At 35.6% G+C, this 11,793-nt stretch overlaps 1 protein-coding gene and 1 non-coding gene across 3 annotated transcripts in view; both read right to left on the reverse strand.

Moving 5' to 3' along the window:
* Nucleotides 1–10,043, reverse strand: part of LOC126494917 (killer cell lectin-like receptor 2) — an 18,182-nt gene extending 8,139 nt beyond the window's left edge. Inside the window, exons 1-6 of one of the 2 annotated variants that reach the window (XM_050132416.1) lie at nucleotides 9,917–10,043; nucleotides 8,137–8,274; nucleotides 6,219–6,308; nucleotides 5,109–5,327; nucleotides 3,072–3,214; nucleotides 1,486–1,589 (exon numbers count right to left, since the gene is read on the reverse strand). In XM_050132416.1, coding sequence (XP_049988373.1) covers nucleotides 1,486–1,589; nucleotides 3,072–3,214; nucleotides 5,109–5,327; nucleotides 6,219–6,308; nucleotides 8,137–8,251 — 671 coding nt within the window. In that variant the 5' untranslated portion in view covers nucleotides 8,252–8,274; nucleotides 9,917–10,043. Of the gene's footprint in view, nucleotides 1–1,485; nucleotides 1,590–3,071; nucleotides 3,215–5,108; nucleotides 5,328–6,218; nucleotides 6,309–8,136; nucleotides 8,304–9,916 lie in introns of both variants that reach the window. The other variant, XM_050132415.1, reaches the window with a different exon arrangement.
* Nucleotides 10,044–11,256: 1,213 nt separating this feature from the next.
* On the reverse strand, nucleotides 11,257–11,363 carry LOC126494919 (U6 spliceosomal RNA). The gene has a single exon (XR_007590094.1). It is a non-coding gene; the product is annotated as a U6 spliceosomal RNA (small nuclear RNA).
* Nucleotides 11,364–11,793: the final 430 nt, after the last annotated feature.

Raw genomic sequence — 11,793 nt, forward strand, 5'->3', positions numbered from 1 at the left:
TTTTTTTTCTTTCAGTTTATTTATATGGTGGATTACATTGATAGATTTGTGTATGTTGAACCAGCCCTGCATCTCTGGGATGAAGCCTACTTGATCATAATGGATAATACTTTTAATGTGTTCTTGGATCTGAAAAAGCCTGGGATAAAACCGGACTCGCTGAACATAGTGGACAATGAGGACTACTGAGAACTCAAGAACAATGCCAATGGGTTTTTGTTCCTACTGCACGAACTGGCTTTGTGGGAGCCTAGGCAGTTTGGATGCTCACCTTACTAGGCCTGGATGGAGGTGGGTGGTCCTAGGACTTCCCACAGGGCAGGGATACTTGATTGCTCTTTGGGCTAATGAGGGAGGGGGACTTGTTTGGGGGAGGGGGAGGGAAATTGGAGGCAGTGGCAGGGAAGAATCAGAAATCTTTAATAAATAAATAAAAATTAATAAAATAGATTAACTCAAAAAAAACCCCAATTATATTTATGGCCTAGACCTGGGCTGCTTTCAACCACCATCAGAAAAACTTCTTTTTACAGTGGGTAGTGGGCAGTGCAGGGAAGCAGAAATGGTCAAAGTGCTTAGGAGAAGTGAATACATGCTCAACCATAATGAGAGCATCTTCATAAACCCATTTCCCCAAACTCTACCTCCATGACTCAAGAAATAGAGGGAAGAGGAAAGAGAAAGAATGTAAGAACCAGAGAAGGGAAAAAAAAAACTTGTGAAAAATAGCCTTCTAGACATGAAAAATCTCCCATATAGATGGGGTAGATGTCCACTATCACTTAAGGAATCACTATTGTTAGGTGACAGCAGCTGGTAAATGGAGATTTATTCTTTTGGGGGAGTGTGGCCACTGATGGCTAACCTAGCTCCAGTAGTTATACTACCATGCACCTAGGCACAGCATCAATTAAGTACAAAGGAGTTAGAGTGAAACATGTTAGGACAGAAGCATAGAAAGCTTGCATTGAGGAGAAAGGGTATAACCATATTGTATTTTATGCATATACAATATATTAAAAATAAATATTATTAATAAAGATAAGCAATAAATACCAGATTTTCTGCTAGATTACAAATTAACATAAAACTTGGAGTTTACACAATATAACATCTCAAAATTTAAGGTAAATATATATGTATGCATATGCAAATTTATATATATAAAACAAGTTATATAAACTAGTTAGAAAAACAAGTGAAGTGAATGTTTCAGATATTCACACTGATGGTAGCTGTCAGGATGGTCCAGTTAACTTCAAATAATTTTAAACTGTTGATTTGCTTGTGCCCTCTGCATCTTAGAATATAAAATCGTGAACTATGTTCAGTGTTACATCACTAGCAGTCAGCTTCCCTGTCTAACAGTTGTTCAAACACTGCCATAGGCAACTTGTCCTTACCTGTGAGCAACATAGAAAATGAGAAAAGTCTTGTGAAATGAGAGAAAAGTCTTGATACAGTGTGAGGATTCAGGAAACTCACAGGTTAGATGGGCCATTGTCAATCCATTGCCATTTTTTTCCTTTGTCATTATATGATAATCCAATCCAGTAATTGTTTTGATTAATTTGGAGCTGAAGAAATTTCTGTAAGGGGAGAAACATATTTGATGATAGAGAAGAGAACAAGTATAACAGGTCCCAACTATTCTTATGTCGCTTCTCTGCTGTCCTGCCCTCCAGTGCTTCAGTCCCTCCAAGTTCATTTTAGTGATTTCCCACTAGTAGCTCATTTATGTCAAAACTGATGTCAGTTACATAACTTAAATGAATGAAAATTTTAGGTGTCTAAAGATGCTGAATTCAGGAAATGACTTGTTGACTGTGTTTCTCAAAGAAAGTCACAATGTGTGACCAAGGTTGACCATGAACTTCAATATTTCTGTTTGTGGCTCCTAAAAACAAGCACACCACATATATAATTCATTGAATAATTTCTGACACTGTAAAATTATTCAAATGTGCATTCCCAAACACTATAGAGGCATGTGGCAAGAAATGTCCTGTTTTTAAAGCAAATTCATTAACATGAAAAATCCTGTGTGAAAAGCTGTCCATTAAGCCCCATCTCCAGAGAGGAAGCTGTTCTAAAGTTCAGACCTGGAAGTGACAGAAATTGAGGAGGAAAGGAACAGATATTTGGAAAAATTTGTGACTTACATGTGACATGCAAGTGGCATGATGTCTTATTAAATTACTGTATATATTCTAAAATATGGGCATGTATTTAGCTATGATTACTATAGCAAATGGCAATTTACATTATTATTTGACATTAAGATACTTTTATATTGCAATTTTTATACCTGTATTAAATTGTTGTATAAATTTTATACCATGTTCTAAATGACAAGCTTTCAAGCTGATATTTCAAGCATTTCTCTAGAAAAATAGTCTTCATATTAGAAGAGATTTTATGAGTAATAATTTAAACAAAAAATGTCAGCATCTTGGCATCTTTGTTTTCTTTTAGTGACTAATTCCTAAAACTTGATATACTTTTAAAAACATAAAAATAGTATGAAGCAAAAATTTTGGACAGTTTCATTGAAAATCCACATGGAGCTAACATTTAAAACAATTTAATTCCATGGTTCTTATCTTATCTCCATTTTGCAAATAGGTTCAGAGATCAGTTACTTTCTCTACTGTCAACCAATCATTCATCTTAGACAGTCCCATTTATGGGTGCCAAAGAGCAAGTATTAGACTTTAGCATCTTTAGGTATAGTTGACAGTACCTATGTGGAGAAACAGTGTTAAACTTACTCAGGAAAAGCATTCTTCTCTGAGGTACTGTCTTGCAGAATCCTGAGAAAGGGAGGAGATTGCAAAGACACAATTGCCACTTTATTAATGAGTCCTCTCATAGCAGACCCTGTGCCTCCATGTTAAGCTAAGAGCAGGAGGGATACTCTTACTGCACAGCTTTTGCTCACATTACAGGGAAACCAAATACAACACTTTGAGGTTTCTCTTTCAATAAGCCTGCCTGGGCTCAGTATCTCACTATCCAAGGATTAGAGAAGGAGTTTTAAGAATAAAGAAACATGTAAAAGTCTATGGTACCAGTTCATCATCATCATCTATCTTCAAAAGGGATAATCTGCAATGCTGGCAGGTCTGATTACATCCTTTCCATTGTTTTCCATCCATGATGAAATAATAACATTTTATGCCACAGCAGAACCAGTGTCCTTTAAAAGGTTTGCCTACAACAGAGAAGGGAATGGTTAAAATTTTTACTATTTAGTGTTTTGTTCTTAGAGCACTGGCTTGGTTTGGCTTTTTTTTTTTTCCTGTAGATTTGGAGCCTGTCCTGGAACTCACTTTGCAGACCAGACTGGCCTCAAACTCACAGAGATCCACCTGCCTCTGCCACCTGAGTGCTGAGATTAAAGGCATTTGCCACCACTGCCCAGCTTTAGAGCACTGTTTTAATTAAACATCTATAACTAAGCAAAATTTCAGAGCTCCCAGAAATTAAGATCCCTGTATGCCTATGCTCTATGAAGCATTGTTTATAACAGTAGAGATATGGAAACAGTTTATGTGTCCATTATGGAGAAATCAGTAAGGGAAAAAAAAGTGCAGCATATGTATACAAAACCATACTATTTCCCTTAAAAGGGAAGTAAATTATCTTGGAATCTTATGCCTCAGCACTCCACAGAGTGAGACAAGGGGACCACCACCAGCCTGAGGTCAGGCTAGGCTAAGTAGTAACTTCCATGCCAATCTTGGCTATGAAGTAGACTCTAAGACATCCTGGGCTACAGAATTAAACTATGTCTCACACCTCAACACCTCAAAAGAGAGATTTTTAACTAAGTGACAAACATGGTTGAAGTTGAAGATGGTGTGAAAAGTTAAATAAACCAGGACCAAATATTATGACTCAACTGATAAGGGTTCTAATACAGCCCAGCAAAGGCTTGTGAGTACCAGAGCTGGAGTGCATGGAACAAACACTTGTTCCACAGAGGCAGTTACAAAGTGATGGAATTCTAGACCTGTAATGTACTGTGTCCCTAGTTCATCCATATATACTGTCTGTGCACATAAGATTGTGCTGTGGTCTGTGTTAGATGTTCTTGCCTTAAGAGACACATGAGGGGGTTTTTGAAGGTGATAGTCTGTTCTCTTGATTATGTTGATGCCTTCCATGGTATTTACACATGCCCAAATACATTAAAATGTGTGCAGTTTGTGTAGCAATAACACATCAATATTGTTAACAAAGTTTATCTCCAACCTTTCTTTTTCTGTAAAGATTAATCATTGTGTAGCACAGATTGGCCCGGAATTTTCTGAGCTGTCCAGATTGTCCTCAAATTTATAATCCTTCTGTCTCAGCCTCCTAAAGACAGGGACTACAGCAACATACTACCATTTACTGATGCTAAGGTTATTTTAAAATAATTGCATAAAACATGTTTCGTGGTCAGAAATATTTAAAATTTTGACACTTATTTGTTTTCAACATATATTTTATAATTTGACAGTTTTAAAGATATTGTCAGCCTTTGCGTAATGAAAATGATCAACTCCTATCATGGCATAGAGAGATCCTATGCAAAAGCTGTTTGTAGATTTTAAATTCTGAAAAAAATATTTAATAAGTAATGAAAAAACTGTGTCAAATAATGTTAACAAGTCACAACAGAAGGGATCAATGCTTGCCATTTTCATCTCTCTGGCCTCATTCACTGTGTCACTGCCAGAGTAACACAGTGTGGACACCATTTTGAAGCTCCAAAATGTGCTTTAGGGAACTTCATCATGGCTTTAAATGGGCCAATTCTCTTATACCAAAGTGGAAGGAAAACGCACACATACATATACACAAAATTATGTTTTATGACTGCATCCATATAAATGTTCCAAGTGCATTTCAGATTAAGAATTTGTTAAATATACTCTTACTGGAAATTTCTATATTCTCTCAACAACAAAGTTGGTTACAGGTCCCTCCATGGATAAAGAAACACCAAGTCACTAACACATAGGTCACCAGTATTATAAGCTGCTAATTGGACTTCAAATCTTCTGGAGAAGAAACAGTACAAAATTAATGCAACTTTTTATTAAAAATCCCCTCTGTACCTGAGCGCTGTTCACAATCTAAAACAAGCTTAGCTTCCCCGTAGCATCCTTTCTGTTTTCTTTCGAGGGACTTCAGATGGTCTTTGAGGGCATCACACTCTCTAGATTTATTTCTCAACATTTCTTTCCTTAAGTAGTCATTTTTCATGGTTCTGTACTCTTGATCAATATTATTTAGAGTTTTCTGCAATTCATGTTTTTCTTGTTTATACTGAAAAACTAAAATTATTAGCAGATATAACACCAAAAAATGCTCATAAGAAGTAAATATTGACATTTATGATACCAGAGAAAGGCCATGTTGACAACCAACATATATCATTACTTTAAGTGGTGCTTTGACATTTAGAAAGTCTCACCTCAATTAACACCTATAGGAATGGGAATATGAACTTCCCTCTACCATGATAACATTAATGTAAAGCAAACAATACAGCTGAATAAAACTCTGGTGGATGAACCACAACTTCAAATTGAGTTTTCATGGCACAAAACTTTCAAATAAATACCTAAATAAAACATGTATTGAATACTTAACACAGCATGACAATGTGAACTAAGACACATTAAGAAATGGCACAATACTCATTGGACCAGAGGGACAGCAAAATATTCAGATATGTATCCATTTGTTAGCATAGCCTGAGAATAAAATGTGAAGGAATCTAATAACATGTCTCTGTAGAGATGAAATATATTCAATTAACCATGTTCTCAATATACACAGAGGAAAATGAATACAAGATCATCATTTCTTTTGCACAACTGTTTCTCACAGAATGTTTACATAAAGTTCACAATCATCCAAGCTCAGAAATCATGCTACCATAATGTCTATAAAAGGAAGACTATGAAGAATAGGACAGAGCAAGGCAACTCCCAACATCCCCAGAGGTAATAAAATATATATGTATGAGAACAGAACACTGTATTGTATCAAGTAAAAGAAAACAAAACAAAAGCCTAAAAAGCAAAAACAATGTCCAGAGCTAACTAGCAGATCCCCCTGATTATAGGCAGCACAAGGGATAGAGTGTGTTAACAGCCTAATTTCTGTCTAAAGTTATTACTTAGGCAGAAAGGCAAAAAAGTTTTATACCAGTTACTCACTGTGTGTCACCAACACTGCAAGAGCCACCAGAAGAATGGAACAAAGAATTCCCAGAGGTATTGCAATGAGGTGCCATGGGACTGAGCACTCTTAAACAAATAAACAAAGCAAGAAAATAATTACAGTAAAAAAGACCATGTACCAATACTAATTATAATTTTTGTAGCATGGAAACAAGAGGATATTGGTCTCTTAAAGTTTTATAAATTTCATCATACAACTTGAATGAACATATATTTTCTAAGTTTGTAGGTATCTACCTAAAATTTTTAGGTATCTACCACTTTAGAAATCCTACATGTGGGAAGTTTCACAGGATTTCAATTTCTTTTTCACCTTTGACCTTGTATTCTCAAGCCTCCCACTTCAGCCGAGAAGTAGCTGGATGACAGGGACATTCCCCTCACCCAATTCTACAAGATCAAAATGCATCCTTCTGAAAGCACTGGAGGCACAGACACAGACCAAGTAGAAGATGCCAAACTGGAGCATGCAGTCCACCAAGTAGGCGTAACTGAAGATGAATAGGAAGGAAAGAAGGATGGACATTCTTGCAAACTATAGAAAACCATGGTTGTTATGGAGCTGACCTGTATACAAATCCATCATTTCTTGGGCCTAGAAGTTAACTCTCTTTCTTTTCCCATAAGTTCTATTTTTCTCTAACAATACTAAACATCTTTGTGTATCTTAAAGTCTGAAAGCCAAGCCTCTGATTATTACTATGTCAAAGAAGTTAAAAGTTCTCAGCTTGGAGTTCAACTGCTATAGCTAATGTAGAGTAAACAGAAAAAAGAATAGAAAAGTGAGATTTCCTCTTTTTTATTAATAAACTTAATTATCTTTGACATTTCACCAAATGCATAATGTGGTTTAGGCATGCCCATCCCCACTACCCTCTCTCATCCCCTCTCTTCCTTTGCAGCCTTCTTCATGGGAAGAGACTTTCTCATCAGATGGACTGCTCTTGCAGTTTCATTGCCTTTGATTTTGGAAGTACTCAAGACAATTAAAACACCTTCTGCTCGAGTGGAAGTATTGCTTTTAATGCATATATTGAATTTCAATAAGATTTTATTCATCTAGCACTTTTGGTGTTTCTTCAGTGTTATAAGGAGAGAGGGCCTTCTTTTGGTCCTGGCCGCCCTGCTAGCTTATACCCGAAATAATCACACAGAAGTTGTTTTAATTAAATCACTGCCTGGCCCATTATCTCTAGTCTCTTATTGTCTAACTCTCAAATCTTGATTTAACCCATTTTTAATAATCTGTGTTTACTACAAGGTCATAACTTACCGGGAAAGATTTAGTGTGTCTGACCTGGCATCTCCATGGTGGCTCTCTGTCTCCTTTCTTCAAAGCATTTAGTTCTATCTACTCTGCCTACCTAAGTCTGTCCTATAAAAAGGCCAAGGCAGTTTCTTTATTCAACCATTGAAAGCAACACATGGACAGAAGAACCTCCTACACCACTTCAGACTCTACTTTGTCACTTTTCAAGGTTTCAGAATTCTCTGTGACTAGATTAAATAGTAAAAACCTCCTAAGAGTTTCTCAATTGTGATGAGATGTATTTACTTCTCACTTGTCAATTTTCAACAACTCTTTTCTTATAGACTTTTATCAATCTTCTCTACCAATCTGGCTTTCTATGTTGCTAGTAACAGTTAAATATAATATTTTTTCTTTTTACTTTTAAAAATTGACTACTTTTTTAAAATCTTATGTTTAAACAATTATCTGCATGATTGCTATCTCCTTTATACTCACTTATTTTTCTCCTATTCCTGTGTATCACCACATCCAGCTAAAATGGAGAACTATAGTTTTCAATAGAAGCCAATAGAATATTGTTTTTAAATGTCAAAAGTTAAGATGCCTAAATAACAGAAAAATTTAGAAACATAAAACACTTACCTTTGTGGCCAGCTTTTCTGGGCCCTTGAGTCGCATTAGACTTTCCTTCATTCTGCAACCCTGAAGAAGACTTATGGAATCTCACAGTTGCATAAGTGATCTCTTCATCACTCATCTTGAGAGTAAGTAGAGTGCTGTCTGTGTTAAAACCTGACCTTGAGTGATTTCTAAAGAAAAAGTTAAATTGTGCACCTTTAAAAGCTACCTGGATCTGATGCTGCAGTGGAATGGGAAGGGATAGCATCTTAAGACACCCTAAGTCACAGGAACTGTCCCCGATTTCCACTGAAAGTAAGAAGATTTCTGTCATTTATACCTCTAATATTTGCAGCACTTATTATTAGGAAATATAGAAAGAAGAATGAAAAATTTACTAATAAGTTATTGTAATATTGGCACAGCATATATAAATTGTTAGGCAAAATTGGAACTACTGCAAATCATAAAAACACTTTCAAACTAACGATTCAAATAACAGTCAAAGTTTTCTATATGAATAAAATTTTGTTTTAAAATTATTTACACATTTTGATAAATACAAAAATATAAAAACTGTTCTTGCAGTCTTTTCAATTATATATGACTCTCAATGTTTCCCAGACACCACCTTCAAAACAATATATGACGGTTAATAATCCAGGTGATTCCAAGATACATAAATATTTCTTTGGTTAAAGTCCTGAGATGTCTACCCTCTCCACCCAGCCTTAGCCTATACATTCTTTTCCATGGCAAGGCCTGGCAAATGCATGATTCTAAGAAAATCCTACTGATTGGGGCAACCTAGACACAGAAAGACTAACACTGCATTTTCTCTTTCATCTGAGGCTCCTGACTCCAAGTCTTTAGACATTTTACATAACTTGGAGTAACTACATCAACCAAGAAAGCAGAAAGGGGTATTGCATGGGTGGAATGTAGGAACACTAGAGAGAGGAACAACAACGTGAAGTTTTAATCTCAAATCATTTCAAATTCATGTTTATTTCACACAGTTTATTCTAGTTTATATTGCCAGAGGAATCTATTTGAAAATGGCTTTCATCCATATAAAACAATCATTAGCAAATACCCATGAGGGATTCCTTCTGATCATAGATATCAATATATCATTAAATACTAAATATTCCTAACTCCCTTTGCTCCTTATATTCATAAATAAGATGGTACCCAACAGATAATATGGAAAACAAATAGTATATGGATTGATTCTTCTCTAATTTTCTAATTTACAAAGTTTTTAAAAGTTTTCAAGTTTTCCCTTATTTACTGAAAAAAGGGAAACTTATTTAAGAATACTTTTAAAAATTGTTATTTATTATTATTGGAAATTTGTGGGGGTTGGAGTTATCTGACCCATGGAGCAGGTGTCCAGAGGATAACTGAGTGAGTCCTCTCATTCAACCTTTAAGTAGGTTTCAGGGATAAAACTCAGGTGGTCAGTCAGACTTGTAGTAAGTATCTTTACACACTGAGCCATCTTACACGGGTCCTACTATGACTTCTTCAAGATGGATAATATATAAACATTTGAACCAAATAAAGAGTACTGAACTCTATAGTTCCCTCTAGCCTATTTTCTCAGCATACAGCAGGAGTCACAGCACTCAGAAAGAAACGTATCAGTGCTGTACTCCTGTTTCCATAAGCTGCCACAGTTTACCAGATCTAACACAGGCAACAGGGCTTCCCCATCTACCCCAGTCTCAAGTCAGTCCATCTAAAATTCTCTAGGGAACACTTGATCACATGATAGAAAAACGGTAAAAGAAACTATTACCTGTGTCTCAACCAGGAAATTATTTTGGTGGAGAGAATTGATTCTCCAGTTGGGGATCAACTTGAACTTCCTAGGACTGATCTTCTCAGAGCTCCAAGGGAAAAGGCAGAACTGAATCGCCTCTGAGTGATACCCCAGCTCATTATTTTCAGCTCCTCCTCTTGACTGAAACTAAAAAGAGGATATTGAATAAAGAAGCTGAAGCTGACAGAAAGGGAAGAATCATCATATTATAATAGCTGCTGCAAATCATGTGTGTAATTGATATTTGAAGACCAAGAGGAGCATACCTTCAAGTAAGTAAAATCAGTGTCCTTAGCAAAACCACTAGTAAAAAGAGATGACTAATGTTCCTCCATTCCTAATTTTGTAATAATAGACTGTTGGACATTTCCCCCGATGTTACTATTTGAAGAAAAAAAGTTACTTCTTGTTTTTGAATCGTGCTTATTGCAGCTATGCGTGTTGTAGAAGCCTTTGCAGCACTCACATTTCCACCGTGAAACTTTCTGCAAACATTTATAGATTTTTAATCACATATAATATTTACTGTGAACATTAATGGCCTTCCATATAGAGTAGTCTTATTGCTATTTTCATGGTGTGATTTATGAACTATAAGACATAGAACATGCTCAGCAAATATTCTACCTTTGAGCTACATACAAAATCTTTGGTTCTTTTTGTTCTGTTTTTTTTTTTTTACTTTGTTTGTGTGTGGTTTTTTTATTTTTGTTTGTTTGTCTATTTGTTTTGATACAGTTGTTACATCAATTACTATGTAGCCCAGGCTGGTCTCAATCTCATAGTCCTCTTGACTCCATTTCTTCACTGCTGGGATCACAACTACATAAAACCACATTGATTTACATCACATTTCTTGATATTTTCTAATAAGTAAAAGGCATTTTTGTGTTTTATAAATATTGATTTATGAGATATTTTAAGCCAAATATAATTGTTAATCACTTGTATACAGTATAAATCAAATAATTCTCTACTGCTGAAAAATATACTTAGAAAGATGTTTTAGGTATAAAATCATGGGATTAAAGTAGATACCCATTTATGGAGCTCTAATATACATTATCACAAGTTCTCTAGTTCATTTATAGTGTAACCATTGTATATGAGAATATTCACAATTAACTTTTTTTAAAGATGAGATAAGGTGAATTTTTCTTCTTGAGAGTTTTGCCCATAGGTTTGCAAATGAGAATTCCTGGAAAGAAACTGTGTCATCAAAGACTGATTTGCTGAGTAAAGATACAGTGGGATGAAGAGGTTGTAGGTCGAGGACCTTACCACAATATAGCTCTAGCCTCTATTTTTTTTTTAAAAGAGATATGGAACGCTTCACGAATTTGCGTGTCATCCTTGCTCAGGGGCCATGCTAATCTTCTCTGTATCGTTCCAATTTTAGTATATGTGCTGCCGAAGTGAGCACTAGCTCTAGCCTCTTAAACAGACATTTCTGGCCAATGGTGTCAGTACTATTATCCCATGACCAATATATAAAATCTTCATGAAACCTATTAACTTAAGAGACCACTAACTTTCACCGACCTGAATGCTAAGAACATTATCTGATGACCTGTACAAAATCTTCTCCATCTGACTGTAACTGCCTCTCTGTTGTACCCACAAATATATCTTAAATTTGCCTTGATTTATAACTTTCTCAGACCTGTAAAACTACAAAACTTTATGAAATTGCTTCCACACTGAACATGGAGTTAGGGTCACTTAAAATAAGTCCAGAATAAGCTATCATTATTCCTTTTAAGATGAAAGCTGTTTTTGATTTCGTAGGTCTTCATTCAAAACTCTTGCTGTTCACAATCCCATGGAGGCCTCAAGTTCTAATGATGAATGCT

This window comes from Alexandromys fortis, unplaced genomic scaffold, assembly GCF_014885135.2.
Source record: "Alexandromys fortis isolate MF-2015 unplaced genomic scaffold, M_Fortis_MF-2015_v1.1 scaffold_418, whole genome shotgun sequence".
Classification (NCBI taxonomy): Eukaryota; Metazoa; Chordata; class Mammalia; order Rodentia; family Cricetidae; genus Alexandromys; species Alexandromys fortis.